Source organism: Apteryx mantelli, chromosome 25 (genome assembly GCF_036417845.1).
Source record: "Apteryx mantelli isolate bAptMan1 chromosome 25, bAptMan1.hap1, whole genome shotgun sequence".
In the NCBI taxonomy this organism is placed as follows: Eukaryota; Metazoa; Chordata; class Aves; order Apterygiformes; family Apterygidae; genus Apteryx; species Apteryx mantelli.
In genome coordinates, this window is record NC_090002.1 from 11,580,955 (window position 1) to 11,599,703 (window position 18,749).

General features: G+C 36.7%; 1 protein-coding gene across 1 annotated transcript in view; it reads right to left on the reverse strand.

The window, feature by feature from the left end:
• The window catches only part of TRIM33 (tripartite motif containing 33), a 43,859-nt gene that overhangs the window by 14,612 nt on the left and 10,498 nt on the right, over positions 1 to 18,749 (reverse strand). The window contains exons 2-11 of the mRNA XM_067310822.1: positions 15,467 to 15,585; positions 15,219 to 15,366; positions 12,814 to 12,946; positions 10,584 to 10,700; positions 7,741 to 7,855; positions 4,873 to 5,019; positions 4,247 to 4,364; positions 1,605 to 1,849; positions 1,192 to 1,356; positions 144 to 344 (exon numbers count right to left, since the gene is read on the reverse strand). Of these exons, the coding sequence (XP_067166923.1) occupies positions 144 to 344; positions 1,192 to 1,356; positions 1,605 to 1,849; positions 4,247 to 4,364; positions 4,873 to 5,019; positions 7,741 to 7,855; positions 10,584 to 10,700; positions 12,814 to 12,946; positions 15,219 to 15,366; positions 15,467 to 15,585 (1,508 nt within the window). The remainder of the gene's footprint in view (positions 1 to 143; positions 345 to 1,191; positions 1,357 to 1,604; positions 1,850 to 4,246; positions 4,365 to 4,872; positions 5,020 to 7,740; positions 7,856 to 10,583; positions 10,701 to 12,813; positions 12,947 to 15,218; positions 15,367 to 15,466; positions 15,586 to 18,749) is intronic.

Sequence of the window (18,749 nt, forward strand, 5' to 3'; positions counted from 1 at the left end):
ATTTTAATTCTTCTTTGACAGTAAACAATAAATAACTACAGCACTCCACAGAAAAATAATGATATCCAAATAAGAAAAGATACAGAAAGGAAAGCAGATCATTACTTCACCTACAGCATAAGTGCCTGATCAACTCCACTGACCTGGATGGGTGGGATATCCGGCAGGGAAGGTAAATTCTCTGGGTTTGTTACAGAGGGAATGAGTTCAATTGCTGTGACAGATGGACTTGTTGGACCACGGTTTGCATTTGCCATTGTTGCTGTAGTAGGACTGGTTGGGTTAATAGTGTTGTTGTGCACAGAAACAACTGGAAAAGGCCCCGCATGCCCAGGGTTAGAATGCTGTAGGAAAAGAGAAGAGACCACGATTGCATTAGAGACAAAGCAGAAAGCCATTCTGCACACAAAACTGCAAAACTTATATTAGATGATAGTCCTCAACAAAAACTTTGTAATTTTTTCGGAAGATATAAATTCACTTTTGCATAAACATAACCTGATAGCACTGAATGTGAAGCAACTGCTATTTAGATTTACTTGGGAAGAAAAAGCATTTTATATGGCTAGAAGTTTAGATATACAGTATTGATTTGTCCCATTCTTCCATCAAATTATTTTCTTGTATAGTTATATTTTCTTAGCATAATGATTTCCTTCAAAGATAACTTTAGAGTCCACATGTCTATGTATAAACATTTTTAGAACAGAGTTACAGTTCAAAGTATTAAAAAAAATCTTTCTGATTTTCCAATCACATTAATTGTCGGAAATCTTTATTTTTAATGGTAAGCAAAGTCCTGCATCATGCTTCAGGTTTGAATTTAAAAAACACTGTAGAATTTGGTTTCATTAAAACCCCCAAATTACATCACTTTGAACTTTACTATTCCTGATTATTCCTTAAGAAACCCCAAAACCGAATGCCATTGAAAAATGAAAAATGGAAATGTTTTGTTTCCCAGGACTAAAATACAATACAAATACTAAAACTGTTTTTCATTTTTAAAGCTTGAATTTTTTTAATTGAGCAACAATCTCACAGTACAGTATGCAACATGAAAAAATATATAAAAGTGTGTAGCTGTGAACTGTAAGTGTTACAGATAAACACATTTAAAGCTGGAGGTATCATCTATTTTAATGAAAGTTTGGCACAATGGCACAAATGAAGCGTGTACACAGGATATACTTGTCTTTGGAGGTGCGGTTGCATCATGGAGTATTGTGGTCCATTGTGGCGTGGTATTCCTGGTATACGAGCAGCATTCTGAGCCATTCTCATCTGATGTGCTTGGAAAGCCCCACAGTTCATGTTACCCCTCTGCATGGTCTGCATGCTGATCAACCTGGGAGGCTGCAAGGGTTTTTGTTTTTTAAAATTCTTGCTTTTAACATGGAAAAAAGAAGCCAATCTCTCTCCACAGTAGTAGGTTTACTAATTACGTAACATCAAGAAAAGCCAATAGCTGTCATACTTAAAGCATGTCAAATTTCATAAGATTTTCAAGTTTATAAACTGCTTTGTCAGTTTATATTTGACAGGGCAATTTTAAGTCTCAGTGTTATGGTGAAATGTGAAGTAAGAGCATACAAGAAACTTGCCTGCTGCTGTAAGATTTGAGGACCTGTTTGCCTGGGAACTGACCCAGCCGGCTGTCCCATCCTCATCTGCTGCAGTTGCTGATGTTTTTGTGCATACACCTGCTGCTGCATATGCTGAAGTCGCAGCTGTGCTAGATTTATTTGTCCTGGAGTTTTGTTGATATGGTTTGTTCCTGGGGGAGCTTGTCCAACTACTACATTAGGAGTGTAACTAGGAGTTGGTTTGTTTTCAATAACAAGGTTACCTGAAGAATAAAACAAAAAAGAACTAGCTAGTGAACAGTTACATCTCCACCTTCATTCACAGGCTGACAAATGAAGAATATTCAAATGTTTCTAATTCAGTTTCCTCAGAGGCAGTAACAAAGCAAATTAAGTTTAAAATTTTCTTTTGAAGTCTCCATAACCATACATGAGAGAAGTTAAAAAAAAAAAAATCCAGAGAAGAACAAGAATCAAAAAACTAAAAACAGGATCTGTGAGGAAAGACTGAAAGAACTGGAACTGCATAGCCTAAAGGATAACAAGACAGACATGCTTGTTCTTCATGTTCTTAACGAATGGACAGGACAAGAAATAGGGAAGAAATAAGGAAGTCATAAAAGAAAATCCATGTTGAGAAAAAATTTTCTATAGGTAAGGATAGCAAAGCCTGGGAAAAGATATTTGGGGACAGTGGAGAAGGTCCCATCACCGAAGGACTCCAAGAACAGGTTGCAAAAACATGTCAGAAATAACACTGCTACAGCAAGCCCTGCCTTGATACACCAGGATGGACCATACTGCCTCTCTAGCTATCTCCAGTCCTATTTTTAAAAGGCCCTGGAACACTGTCCAAGCCACTAAGAATGCACTCTAAGCAGGCTTGAGCCTTGACTGATAGTTAGAGAAAATGTACCATTAGAAAGCATTATAAATCAGCACTCCGGTATAATTTCAGCTCACCTACCTCAAAAAATAACTAACAAATTGATTTTCAAGTCTTTACCAGGTTCCACAGCCAACAGTAACCTTTCTAGTGTCCATCAAATGCTTGTTTGCTTTTTTGAGCCAAAGGTAAAATGACGATTTTTGACTTCAAACATGTACCCATTAGGACCTGAATATAGCTCTACCTCATCCCACAGAGCACAGTTAATGGAATTATCTCATGACAACTCAGATCATTTGAAATGTAAAGTAAATTTAAAATGGAGTTTAAATTCCTCTTTTTTAATATGGTAGATGGTTAGTTTCTGTGCTGTTTCCTATATAGCTATCTTCCTCCCTGGTTTCTAGTCAAACAATGTTTGAAGCTCTGCTCTGAAAGCCTCGCTTCTTCCTTACTGACTAAACTCTGAGACTAACCACACTCGCAAAAATTGTTTGAGGGACCATCCATGAAGGAAGAGTGTCAATTTTAACCATCATTTACACAATGAAAAGTTTGTTTACTGTGCACATAAACCTCCTTGACTAAGGACAGGAACATCAAAACCTGGCTGGTGGACTTGGAGCAAGTGACTACACACAAAACCATCAGGAACAGCTGATGTTCTTAATGCTAGCTTTCTAATAGATTTTTTTTTTCAACAGAAAAGTTCACAAGCAGGTGCTAACATAGATACCTCTGTCCCGCTGCACTCTCCCCACTCTAACTCATCTCCCTTTCTTCTCTCATTCAAAAGCTGCCCCTTGAAAAGCATAAATAATTAGGTGATTAATATGAAAAAAACTGTGACACTGCACTCCTGCAAGACAAGCCCATAATAAAGAGGTTATGTAATTAAGCACTTAACTTCCTTACATGAGCACACCTTATTAGTGCATCTAACAAGTCAGCTACGCACTGTAATCATAACTCTAAAAGCCCAGTGATCTCAGCGATCATTAAGTACTCATACAGAACAACTCCTCCAGCTATCATCTGTTATCAAAACTATTACAAACTCCTCTGGCAACTCATGCCTTGGGGCAGAGAAGGAGTAAGTGGGAGCGCTGAGAAAGAAGACTGAAGATGCAAAAAGTTACAGATACAGTGCTGTAATCTACTGTATGGCAGTTGCAAGCAACAGCAACACACACACAAGAACAGCAGCTTATCTCCTATTAAGGGCTTTGTTTTTCTTTACTGTTATGAAAGTGTCAGGCATCTTAGAACATCAAACTATTTAAAAATTGTTTATTAATTCACATACCTTGCCAGCAATGGCACAGACTGGCTTGGAGCCATGAACTTAGCTCAAATCAACAGTTCATTTAATTATGTTTTTTCATGCCATTTCAAACATCTTAAGACATCTAGTACTATTCCATTTGTAGCTAAATAGGCACCTGATAGGCAAAACTGCTTTTAATGGGGAGAGCCATTTACTTGCCAAAAAAGCTCATTCCAGAAGCACTCATTTAGTACAAATGAGTTATACCTCAACTATTTCAACCAGGGTAAAAGATGGAAAAAAAGGCTAACAGAACTATTCCTTTAGGAACCAAAACTTCTCTGGAGAAAGCTTTGCTAATAGAAAGAACACTGGATGGGTTATCTCAACAAGAGAGTTTTGCTCTTCTACATTAATGTATGTATTGCACTCATCTTTGATGAATATCTCTAACCCTACCTAGTCTTTCAAGTAACACAGAATGTACATACACAATTTCCTTACCTAAATTGACGACGTTCTTTGCCCAGAACGTAGGATCACAATGGAAGCGTATTGCTCCATTGGCAGCTGGGACAGGATCACAACGTGCCTTTAAAATATGACGCAGCTGGAACGTTATCTAATGGAAAGCAAAAACAAGACTGTTGATGACAACAAAACAAAGAATGAGAATGTTAAAAAGTGTGCATTTTGTCCAGCTAGTTTAGACTGCTGGACCACCAACAATGACTTTCAATAGCCAGTTTGGCGAGTATCCTGGAAAGCACCCAATTCACCAAAAAAATAATCTATCATACAACTAATTTTTTTAATGAACTCAGAGGATTAAGAAAGTACTCTTACACAGTAATACTATTTCTGCAGTGACTCAAGTTAAACACTGAGGTGTCTTTATAGAGCTGAACCACAGCCCTTTTATGACAAAACTCTAAGTCCTTAATTTACAAATAAAAATGTTGTACAAATTGGCAAATTTATTCCATTATTACAGGGTTTTTTAAATGAAGCATGAACAAGTCATTGTCTTTTCCTTGGATAGAATCTAGTGAAGCTACATGATACCTAAGAAATTCTTTTGACTAAGTATTTTTTCTACTGCACAGACAAGTTAGAGGATCTTTCCTTACCAGCCGTTTACTATATAGCAAAGCAGTACTGCTGCCACTTGCAATAGCCCAATTAGTAAAGTTCATCACATGCTTCACTTGCCGCGAAAGACCAGTGATGTCATTTTGTTGTTGTATTAACTTCATCTGTCTCTCCTTTGTTACATTCTACAAAGAAATGAAAACTTATTACAATGGGGGCTTCAGATTTAAAAAGAAAATGTAAACCACTATCACAGTTCTTACAAAGCAAAAGAAAAAATGTCACAAGCAAAGCTGCCTATACCAATGTTTATATTCAGAATGGCTAGAACCATCGCGTAAACTACGTCCACTCCATAATTCTTCCAGGAGGTGTTAGAGTGTAGAGAAAACAGCGGGGTCAAATAAGAGCCTTTGCTTTGTCCCAGGAAATTCTCAACTACTAAAATGACACCAACTCACTCTTCCTCATGTTGCCAGAGCATAGCAGCATGATAGAGAACTGGGGGAGTGTCGCAGACTAAGGCGCAGCCACGCTGCCAGCTCAGCGCTGCATGGTGCCCTGGCATTCCTGCAGCTGCCACAAAAGCTGCAGAGCAGCCGCTGGGAGAGAGACAGCAACAGAGGTGGCCCAGGCACTCTGAACAACCCCAACCTCCTCTCCCAACAGAAACTGTCACTAACCACCTCCTGAACATAGCAGATAGACCCAGCAGTCCCTTCTCTGAGAAGCTTTCAGTCTTTGACAACTTGCCAGCTGTAAATCTTGCAGTAGAAAATCAGGTTGCAGTACTGAAACCTCAGCATTCAAACAACAATACCTGATTGGGCAGCTGTAACAATTTCACCAAAAGAAAAAAAAAATGCTCAGAGCAATTTTTTTGGGTTGCAACAATGCTAGGAAATCAAGAAAAGCCAAAATTCAGTTGCTTGTATAATTTCAAGTTCTTTAGTTCACTCCTGATCAAATACCTTTTTTCTTCCAGGAGTGCTCTGTGCCTATTTCATTGCCAAATAACTGTTCCTTAACCAGAAGAAATCTCTTCTGAGTAATTAAATTTTAAAATCACATTATGGCAGACTAGCAACGTCCTATGAATTAACTTCTTATGACAGATTTCCTCTCTTCAGAAGAGCCAAAATGTAATCATAAGTTAAATTTTACACAGATTTGAATAAAAGTCGGAGACTATTATTTATTCAGAATATGCTATTGGGGAAGTATATTTAAAGTCACTGACTCCTTTAAGATGTTAACCTATACAACTTAAAATACCAGCATTACACCTTTATGTACAGATATGGAAGACAATATCATGCCTTTGAATCCAATACCTAGTTGTACTTAAAAAGTCAGTATTTGTTACAAGTTAGCATCAATTCTGAAAGTGGCTAAAGACACAAATACCAACAACCACCATTAGGATCACCACAGTCTTAACAGCAAAGCAGCCAACCTGACATACGATTATATTAGGAATGAAAACTAATACTAGCCTGTCAGCTTCCCTGCCCTTTCCCTGCATAAAATTCTCTGAACTTGTTAGAGCAGGCAAGAACATTATTCCAGCAGAACCTACTCGTAACATTTTAGATAGATATATATTGGTGCCTTTCAAAAATAACCACAATAAAAAAAAATTGTTTGGGACAAAGCTCTAGTTCCCTCCCCATGCTAAAAAGAATCTATTCTGCCCAAACCCAACCATTCCTTGAGTTTGGCCATTATTTTTTCTTTCTCCAAAGGTGAGTAGGAACCCATCATAAAACAGTGCAGCAAGTTGCATTTACAAGATGGCAACACGGCATGTCATCATATGAACTGAAGAAATAAACCTTCCACAGCAGACAGAGATTATGAACATGAAGATCTGTCTATATTGTGTTATAGCCATTCAAGCACTACTGCACAGCGCAGGCCATTTCAGGTCCCAGCTGCAGGCTGCACATGTGATAATAAACTACATGCTCACTTAATATCTAGAAAGACTGTGCTGCTGTCCCATCCTTTCCTGAGGCAATAGCTTCCTCATGGCACAGAGCCCTGGATGAATAAGTCTGCTCAGCTGAAAATAATTTAAGCAAAGTTTTCATCAAGATCAATTTCCAGTCTGGCTCTCTAAGCAGCTGCAAAAATCCTCATGTCTGCACAGTGGGGAAGGTAGGAATAAGCACAGATCTCTTCCTTCAAAAGCAGAATGGACATATATTATATTAAAATGATCATGTAAATATAACTTGAAACTCAAACTGGATTAAGAGAAAGCACAGAAGAACAACCTTTTCAAAACTAGCAAACATCCCCTTTTTGCTGCCACCACTCTGCATAAGCAAAAGAGGGGAAACTGATTTTAACTGCCTAACAAAGCCTACAGAACAAAGAATGATGTAAAGTTGTATCAAACCTACTGCATCAACTTATTGTTGCTCAAGACTAAGTATACAGACCTGTCTCTAAGAGTTTGCACTCTGAAGAAAAGCTTCTAGTTAAGGTTATCAGGAGGACTCAAAAGCAAGTAGCTCAAATGTAACAATGCTAACATATATGTGTGAACTTAAAAAAAATTTTTTAAGGAAAGGACTAGATTGTACAGGCCTCTGAGAGGTATGTGATAACATAGAAATCTGGCAAAAAGAATGAGGCAAGGAGATTTTCATACACTCCTTTCTGATGAGCCTGATTTTGAATGAATCAGGCATGGACATAAAAACTAGAGGAGCCATAGGCCTTAGTCTAAGGGATAAACAGGAGACTTAACTCCAAGGATACACCACTCCTGGACAATATCAGTATTGCAACACCTACAGTCACACCGAGCAAACTGTTCTCAAATACAGAATGTGAGTTCTTAATAGGGGATTTGAAACAGTGAACAACACTATTTTTTTTTTATATCTTAACTGTACCTCAAGCTGCTGTAAGAGAGATTTTCCCTTTTTATTGATTTCATTGATGAGGGTGAATATAGCCACTTTGATTTCCTGTTCTACTCGTTTGTTAGTTTCATTTACTTCTTTTATCCTAAAAAAAGAGAAATGTATTGTCAGGCAGTCACTTCATACTATGCCGCCAAATACTAAACACCGCAGGCATCTTCCCACCCTTGAAGAGTGAAGGAGCAATTTCTGTATTGATGAAGTTTTGATAAATGCAAAATTGATAGCCTGTTTCATTTCTAACATAAAAATGGTTATTAATCAACTGTTTCAGAGGAAGCCATCTAAAATTTCAGTTTGGGTAAAAAAAATTAATAGTCTCAGATCAAGCTGATACCTCAATTAAAATCAATTATTTACTTGAAATAATACGAATCAGTCCTTGTGATTTATACATTTTATCTATATATACACATTTGCACACACACACATATGCACACACAGAGCAAAGATCACCTATGGGTGTGCATACACATGTGCATATGTGTGTATATATACATGTATATTTAATTATCTCCATATTAATTCTCTTTCACTATGAAGAATTTACTTACAGTGCCTTAAACTTTTATGCTACTATATATTAACTAGAAAGGAAGACAACCCTGAATTTAAGACGAACTCCTCCACTGCCCCCCAAAAACGTTTAAAACAAAGTTTATTACATACCTGTAATAAATATACAATATGGGTATTAGCTTTTCACCAATGATCTGCTTAATGTTAGTCTACACTCTTCTCTTGTGCTTTATTGCAATTCCCTTTCAATTTTTACACCTCACACTTCATTTTCACTGTCACTTTCTTCACTTTTAGTGTCTTCACTATTCTCAACTTCTTCAGACTCAAATAAATCATCTTCAGTTCTGTCCACAGAATTTGAAATACAGCATTTCTTAAACTCCATTGCAAATTCTGGATTTATCAGATCCCAGTGCTGTCTCAATCCAATGACAATGTAGTATTGCATCAGGATTCTTTGCTTTGTTTGTAGGAGTCAGAGCACAATCCCTGCCAACATCCAGTCTGAGCGTAAAGCCTTAAAATGTTCTTTAGGGGCTTGTTACTACATCAAGCATCTGAACTTGTGATGTATGACCACAAGACCAATACTCACTTCTCTACGATGGTCTTCACTGCTGGTGCCAGATGCCCTTTAAAAGCATCTAGGACAAATGTCCTTCTTGTAACAGCACACCTGGTCTCCTACTCCAAAAACATTCAACACATCCTTCATTAAGTCAGTAGGCATCCATCCTTGGTTTTGGCACCTAACAATTATTCCAGTAGGCAGCTCTTCCTTCAAAATTGTTTTACACTTCAGGATCACATACGGTGGCAATTTCAAACCATCTGCTAACACTGCCAACATTATTGTAATACACATCTTTTCATTCCCCGAGGTTTTTATGATGATTGATATTCTGCCCCTCTCTTCAATGGTGTAATTGGATAACATGTCAAAGTAAACTGGTATCACACCTGCACTACCCATTTGGCTCAGCTGATAATCATGATCTTTACATAATCCAACCACATACTGCAGGAATTCACTGAGTTTTCGGTGAATCTAGAAGTCAGACCTTTGCAGAGTGAAGTACTTCGCCATAGGCAGAAACCATTACAATGCTTTATTCATAAGCACCAACCATTACTGGCCTTGATTTCTTGTCACAGAAAGTTTTCTGATATTTCTTGAGCTTTCACAGTTTAATGATTTCCCATGTAACTGGGTTTCTGTCTCTTCTTCAGGTATGTATGAATTCTACAGCTTGTTCTCCTAATTTACAAGCGTCTTCTTTTGGGTTCACTGAATGAGTTCCATGTGGAATCAGCACAGAACAGTTTCTGTTTTGATTGCTTCCATCTTCACACATTTGCCCCTGTCACATCGTTTGTCTTCCTAGACTCACAACTGTTACTTTTTTATGCATATACTACCACTAGGAGTTAAGAATTTGCACAAAAACTTCTCCTTATGCCTTTCGTACATTTCCTGCTACCTCCAGATGATCTGTCACTTTGCAAATGACTTAAGACTGCAGAAGGCTCAGAAGACTGCCAAGAATCACAGCGGAATTCCCTGATCTCCAGCACACCGCAACTTCATGAACAGTTGAAAAACCAGCAGTGATCACATGCTCTCACTGTGTCCATATTCAAACTTCAGGCTGCATGGAGCATATCTGTGCTCCTTCATCAATAAGAGGGCTCCCACACCACACTGTCACGTTACCATATTAACCCCAAAAGATGTCCCTGAATATAAGCTAACTGTTGAATTTTTAAATCAAACTACCTAGGGAAAAAACTTGTCTTCCCTTCAGGTAGTAAGTTTTGCTAGCCTAATTAAAAAAAAAAAAAAAAAACTATTAAATTTTAAAATAAGTTTTTGTTACACAGTTAGCGAACAACAGAGAGGCCTTCACATAAAACATAGGAATATCTGAAGAAGGGTTTGTTTTATGGCCAAAACTTCCATCATCCAGACTTGAATTTAGCAGGAACCATCGCAGGGGTTTGGTTTGCCTTTTTTTTGTTTTTTAAACTGTGGTAAATATGTCACACCTTTGACTCTACTCAAAGTTGCCTTGAAAGACATCATCTTTAACATTTATTTCTTATAAAAATGTCCTATAGAAGTACAGTATTGTAGAGAAGAAAAAATTCCAAATGTATTTAAGTCTAGCATAACTAAAGCTACAGAATCAACTAAAATTTAAGTATTTTTGTAGTCCCCTCATTTGTTTGTCTTAACATGATTCACTAAGTGGATAACACAACAGTAACATTAATTATTTTGGGGTACTTACCTATTCTGAACTTGGGTAGCTGCAAAATTTACATAATTCTTCTTTTCAAGAAGTTTGGCCAACAGGTTCTCAATTGCACCCTTCTGGTTCTGAAAAGCTTCTTCCAGAAATTGATACCTTTTCAACACACAAGAGAAAATATCAATTGCTAAGGAGCAATGTGCTAAAGCTAAGGGTTTCCAGTTTACAGGTGAAACTGTATTTCCCACTAAAAGCTTGACAAAAATATGATAGAAATATAGAAAATTCAAGTTACACATATCCAGATCAACGTGCAAAGTGTGTCAGAACTAATAAAATACTTTGTAAATGTCCAGAAGACTGAACCTTTAGGTGTCACTTATGAATTTCAAGTACACAGGGAGACTATGCAATGCATCACTTCATGGGATAGCAAGCTAAGGAACACCAGAGAAAAGAGACACACCAGAAACTTCAGAGTTTGACAGATGATTGTGTTAACATTAGATCAGGAAAAAAAAACACAAAAATTTAAATATTTGAAGAAAACCTGAAGATTTCCATGAACTTTAAAAACAGAATTCTACTTTGGTGGGGACAAAAAACAAACAAAAATATCACTGTATTTATCTAGCACTGCTGAAATTGTGCCAGAACTCTTGCTATGGCAAAAATACTTTTTATCATATTTTATTTCTAGTTTCCAGAGTAAGTGGACTGGAAACTACCTAAACTAGCTGATTCTCACACGCTCAGGCTGCTAAAAGACAATGACAGCTTTCTACAGAATCACCAGCAATTCTTTCATCTGAAGTTCTGAATGTAACAGTGTGCCATGCTGCTACTGAAGTGGTGATTCACAGAATCACCATCTTCCTTTGAACATCTTTCATTCAACATCTTCCTTTGTTGCAGAGGATTAGGATTACAGATGATAAATAAACAGGAGATTAAAATCAATTCTTGTTTCCACCTGGCATGATTTTCCTTCAGTGTTTTACCAAGCTTCATAAAAATCTCAGTTTTACTTCATGACAGAAGAAGCAACCACCCTAATCATCTGTAATTTACATCAGCACATAGAAAATTTTTTAAGGAATATTCATCTGCAACAAAGCATCCTAACAGCAAAGTACACTCTTCTCATATTGGAAGAGAACAAGATACATCTATTTATGGATTGTTAACCAGTTAGCATCAAGCACACAGCAGACAGATGCAAAGAAAGTGGCTAGAAAAAGGTAGCTAACATATTCTAATAGGCCAAGCTTTCTGGACAAGTGTGTTTTTAGGATATTTATGATCAAGCCTATGAAGGAACAGAGTGAAAATATTCAAAGTTTTTAATATTTTAATAGTTCTAATTTAGAAGCTAAAGGTTCTCCGTTAGGCTGCTCTAGTAATCTGAGTGTACTCAAAATTCTGGAAAAAATGCTAAATTCAGTATTGCAATATATTGTCAAGCACATTTACAGGAAAGTGTTATTTAGAGACTGACCAGAAAAAACAGCGCTAGAGCAGCTGACAAATTGTAATAGAGAACCTGTGGTATAAATATGTAACACTGCAAAACTACCTATTATACTTTTCCAAACATTCAAAGAACTATATTACAGAGCTGATGAAGAGCAAAAAGTTTTAAGGTATCTTAAGAGGTTCAAATTTTTTTCTAGCTACTAGGAGAAAAGCAAGCTCCTGAAACACAGGACCCATAACTTCTTTTCATTTGGAATGATGCAACTTTCAGTCAACTACCCAAGCAGACAACTTTAACGTATTTTCCTAGTACAGGGGAATAATCTACAATGCAAAACTTATAGCTTTGTTTTACAGAATTTACCCTACACTGAAGGACTGTTACATAATAAAATACATTCTCTAAGAAATTACCTCATCTGTGACTCACTGCATCCCCTTTGCTTTTTTAAAACACCTGGTGTTCAGGGCTGTAGCAATTTCCATTTAAGTGTTTTATTTGCATCCTCAGTCAAGTGACAGCACCAACAAATGCCAGGCAAGTTAACACATTAATCACACTAAATCGTATCAGACCATGTTGCTCTGAATCTGATCTAAGCTGCCTGACATAGCTCAGCCAGTTATCACTCTTACTGCTTTCAGCACCCGACACAGGCTCTCCTTCCCAAGGGAGCATTTCAGTCTGAGGAGTAAATACAACTGTACTTAATGGCACAGCTGTGTGAAATCAATGTCATTTCTTTTGCCGAGGAAGTACACCACAAGAGTAAAGACAAGGTAGTATACATACCTGTGTTCTTTGTGTTCCAGTAACTGACAGTCTCTGCAGGTCAGCCTGTCACATGTTTCACAGAAAAGTTTTAACTGCTCTTGTTTGTGGACAGGACAGAAGACAGGACGTTGACCAGATGCTCCCACGGCCTCTGTTGTTAAAAACAAATCATTTTTGTATTTTAAAATAAAGTTCAAGACAATCTGAAGAACAACATTGCTAATCACAAAGCTAAGTAACAACCAAGAATTCAGATAAAGCTAACTATAGACCTATTCTCAGTCTAAAGGTACTGTAAATATGTTCATTAAAATATTTTCAGTGCCAGTGATTTACAGCTGTTTCCAGTTTTATTATATTCAGAGGGAAAGAGGAATTCTTCTCCCTATCAGAAATGCTGAAAAGACACTGGCACCTTGTAAGAATGCAAGAACTGTTTCTACACAACCACTAGAATTGTGTACAACTGCTAAACGATTAAATTGCATTCAATTTCACCTCTGACATACTGAAGCATGATCAAATGTCTCTTAAATTTCTATACTGTTGAACACCTATAGATTTTCTAAACTAGTGCTTCAAAACCTTTATAAACTACAGTACGTCATAAGCAACTGCATTAGTAATTGCAAAGTGAACAACAGTATTACCACTGTTACAGTCACTTCAACTCCTGCTAAACGGGATAGCTTTTCCACCTAAGCAAATAAAAGATAATGTCAAAGAACAGTTCTAAAAATTGCCACAACATCTTCTAATTAAGCTTGTTCGAGCTGGGCAGCAAGGGAAATAGCTTTTGGAAAATAAAGCAGGTAAGGCTTAAAACAAGTAAATATGATTGTCTTCCTGGTATTCTCAAGTATTTCTGAAGTCTGTTGTATCATGCAAGTTATTGTAAAGAAAGAGAGCTCATGAATCTAAAGCTGACACTTATTAAAGGAAATGTAAAGTCTCCAAGGCATCTTACAGTCTAACAAGCAAGCAAGGAACAAGCTCTTCTGAGCACATAATGAATAGTCATTCCCTACAATCAGGAGAATTACTAGGGATCAGCGTCTGTCAGGTAGGTCAAAGGAAGGCTAAATACTTGCCATGCTGACTATATGACTTGGATTCATGCTTCATAAATACCAATCTGAATTTTTTGTATAAAGTTTACTGTATCAGAACAGTCATTTTTCTGCAGCTCTCCAGTCAGGTTACTGAAGGTTAAATGGGGCTATATTATCCCCTCGATAGTCACAGTATAGCATTCTTAATGAAAAGCATTTCTAATTCTTCATAATAGCCTGTCATTTGATTACATCTTAATGGGTTATCTCCTATTAGGACCAAGAAGTTTAAACTTAAATATGTAGGATTTTTATGAAACAGTACCCAATAAGACAAAGAAAAGTCTCTCTCAAGATGAAGTTTCTCAGAACAAGTGAAACAAGATCTTTGACTAAAGGAAGTAAGTTCAATAGTAAACATTTTAACTATTAATATGATTTTGACAAAAGCTTTGGCAGAAAACTGTGCAGTGCTATTCTTTTGAGATGGCACAAGAGAAGCTCTTAGTTATTTTAAATTAATAGAGAGTAAGACATCAAGATCTCTCATCCTTGGTATGATCAACCTTTGTGATACATCCAGATTATGTAGAACCTACGGGTTTTCAATCATAACTTAATCTCATTTACAAAGTAAATCTAAACTAAAATGCAGTTATTTTTTAACTGTTTTGAGAACATTTTCTACACTACTTCAGTAGATTTAAAATGCTATGCAGTCAAATGATAATTTAAGAGTCAACTTCTAATAAAACTGCGTATCTAAAACTGTGCACACACTTCACAGATAAATTTTTGCTAACCAAAAAAAGAGAGATTATGGTTAACATGCATTAAAATTCCTCATTTACTTTGCAGTACCAATGCAACAATATCATTACATTGAGTAAGAATATAATTTTATCTGTGTATACTTTTCCACTGTGAGAAGTATAATTGCTCCTTATAACTGAGTATAGCAGACTGTATAATTACATTCTCTTGGCCAATAGATCCAATTACCAATATGTCAATACTCTGCAGATTTCAACCCTTCCATATAGTTTATTCTACTAAATAAAATAAAATAAAGGGATTATTAACAAATGATCTTAATCCTTTCCAAAGATCATGGTCTCATCCTGTCTCTTCTGCACTTGGACATTTCAAATTGTATAAAGTATTAGCGAATAAGCCGTTTTAGCTTAAAACTTAGTGTCTTCCTCTATTTTGAGACCTGCCAGTTTTGCCCTGGTAGCTCTTTACTAAACTTTTCCCAACTGTTTGTGGAAGCCAGGCAACTAGTTGGTACCTAAATAATTCTCTTTTTACACATGCCAAAGAGAAAGAGGTTTTACTACAGGTAGGACTAAGTGATATCCAAACACTCACCTGAAGATACATCCTCTTTTTTTCTGATCATATGATCTTTAGTAAATTTTACTCGCTGATGAGCTTCTATGCAAGTTTTGCACAACCATTCCCCACATTCCACACAAAACCCAACAGCACTGGCATTATCTTCACAGCTTGTACACACCTAGAAAGGGAAACAAATTTCCATCATTCCCCTGAAAAGCATTAATGTGCATAGAAACAAAAACAGCACGTGAATTCTGAAAAGGGGGAAAATGACATACCTGTTCCGATTTCTCATCAGAGCTACTTGGCGTTTCTGATGTGTCTTTTACAAAGTAGTTATCCACCAGGTCTATCTGTCTGCACTCCTGGCGGCATATGGGACATCTGATTACACCAACTGCAAAATAGAAAGAGTTTTATATTCCCTAGTTTTGAGAAAAAGAATGGGAAAGTCAACTCACCAGAATCAACAAGAATGAACAAAAAAATCCGCCTCAGACTGTTCGTTTCACTTAGGTAAATGAAGAAATGCCACAACTGACAACACTGCCCTTAAAAAACTGTCATTATCCAGCTCTAACAGGTTACATTAAAAAAAAAAAAAAAAAAGCATACCTCAAGTTGAGAGAATTTCTACAGCATACTCAGTTTTTCTACGGATTTTTCTGAACCAAGACATATTTTCAGCCAAACCCTTTGTTTGCCCCAAGCAAATGCCTTCCCCCCCCCCCGTTAAACTCAAGATACCCTTTAATGAATTTTTATAACCCTCTATTGTCCAGTTTGTTTTAATGTAAGTGTTAGGGGAAATGTACCCGGATAGTCTGGTGTGATGCTCGTGAAAGTATCAAAGAAGAGTGTCACAACGTACTTTCTAACATAACCCACTTTGATGAGCTCGGGGGAGGCAGATGCAGTAATATGCACGATCTGAAGGTTTCATGAATTTTTTCAAATAGTGTTCTGAAGGGAAGGTGTTCCAGCCACAGTAGTAGTATGAGCTTCTAACAAAAAAATCCTCTCATGCCAGCTACATCTGCCTTTCTACAAAACCTAGACCAGACACTTTGCACATATACATAAAAATGTATACAAATAGTTTTAAACACTGGATATCAATTAGACTAGTCCCTTTCCTGCATTCTCCAAAAGATCTGCTTTGTTATCCTCTGCACTTGCTAAATCAGAGTTCTAAATCCTCAGCTGAGCTGCAAAGAAGTTACTAAATGAACCAAAATGACAATTAAAAAATTTCTAGGAACAACCTACACTGAAGATTTAAAAATCTATTTACCACTAACAAGATGGTTAACAGTTTCTTCCTAGAAATGTTATGCAGTCTTAAATCAAGCTCCTACATATATTTACCATAGAATATTTTTTTAAAGTGAAGCTTTCAAAGGGATTAGGGACTTATGTTTACTGGGATGCTTGAAACACTTTGAAATGTAAAGGTAATTAAATGATGCTTAACTCCTTTGTGGATATTCTGTTAGAATACTAGGTCTTATTTGATAGAGATTAATTACATCAGCAGTTAATTAGCATTAATTTTTCCAAGTGCTAAGATTAATGATAGCCTCTTCAGAACACAAATGACTCATTTCAGAGCAACAGCAACAATCCAACTAGAAATTCCCTCTCGTCAAACCACACACGCTTCAAGAGTAAGATGTGAAATATAACTAGTATTTCAATACCAAATATACTTTTCATTTCTACAATAAAGACTCCCTCATATGGAAAACATTGAGATTTTCTTCCTACTGAAAGGCAAAATTCCTTTGGAGAATACTATACAGAAGCCATTTACCAGCTGATGTGTATATACACTTGCACAACAAAAATTTCAACCTTTTACCATTAATACCATTCCATCTCAAACAGACCACAGCTAAAGCGGATTTTTAGTGCTCTCTGGTTAATCACATGAAACATGACAGAAGAAACAAAGCCCAAGATCTATAATCTCTACAATACAAAGTCAAGTTCCACAGATTCAAACCACTTCCTGTAAAGAAGGTTCTGCTTTTTGGGTCGTCTTTTTTTTTGGGGGGGGGGGGAGGGGGAGGGATCTTCCCTCCCCTCTGATTTTATTCAAACCTTCAGTGATTTGTCTGGTTTAAAAAAAAGATGTCAAAACAGAGCAATCCAATGGGCAGGCCCTGGGCTAGATTCTAACCATGGATAATGCCCTCTTGCTCACAACTTTTGTCCTCAAGGATACAGAACGGGGGTGCAAACAGCAAATACTGTTCTCAAGCACCTGCTTTTGGAACCTACGTAATCAAGTGCACTTTGCACCCAAGATGTCCCCAGCGCTCTGTGCTGGGCGAAGGGAGGCAGCTCCGCAGGACCCCTCACTGCAGACGGTTGACCACTCTTACTTACAGTACAATCCTAATTAGAAGCTGCATGTACAGTAACAATTAGAAAACTGTATTTCAAGAAATTGTTTCCCTTCCCACAAAGGCATTTATTTTCACATTACTTATAGTAACCTCTAGAAAGTCAGAAATCCTTTAACTTGCTCATAAAAGAAAACAGGCACAAGTGACTGTTTCAGAAAACAAAAGAATATTTTGGTAAAGAAATCCTTGCACATGAAGAACTTACAGCAGATTTATGGCAATAAAGAACATTAGGATTCCTACATTATACTTATTCATCGTGTTTGTTAGTCAGCATTAAACTTCTCTCAATGGATCAAAGTCCTAAGAAAAAGCCTTGCAATTCTCATTCAGCATATTAGATTTCTTTTTCACATCTCAATGCCGGTTATTCTCAATGGTAGCTTTCCAATATTACATGAGCCATTGTATACCTCATACACTTGACATTTCCCATTCTTTTAATCTAATATAAAACAAATGTATGCAACATCATTAGTGATAGAAGTCAAACTGCATTACTTCAAATGTTACAGACAAGGCTTATTTTGGGAGTGAAGAAGAAAAAGCAGAGAAAATCTACACTGAAACATTAACAGAATTACTAAAGTATTAACAGAAAAGAAAAATGGGAAGAAACCCTCATCTTTGTCAAAACTTGAGAAAATTAGCGAACTAACAAAGTTTATGGTAAAATTGAATGAGAATGTATTTTAGGACAAACTACAGCTCAAACCTTTATATAACCCATTAGAAAGACAAAGTTTCAATGCCAGTTTCAGTCAAAAAAAATTCCTACAGAAGAAAATTAAAATGAAGTAACAGTAAAAATATCACCCTAGTAATACTCTAGCAGAACTTATTATATGTTTTCTCTGTGTGAATTTAAATTAGAAGCTTAATATTGGGGGGGGGGGGAGTGTTAGCCCTGGTACACTTATTTACACTGTAACAGTGCTTTCAGAAAAAGCATGGAGCTACTTCCCAGGAACAGGATTCAGATAGCCCAGAAGAAAAACTATTGTTAAAAGATCACTATTTTTCTAAATCACAGTAGAATTAGGATTAGAGATGCATTTATAGAAATTATGAAGACGAGACTGGTTTATGTTCTCTTCCCAATCCTAATAATTCCCATAAAGACTTCCTGTGTTCTCAAGGATATCTTCCT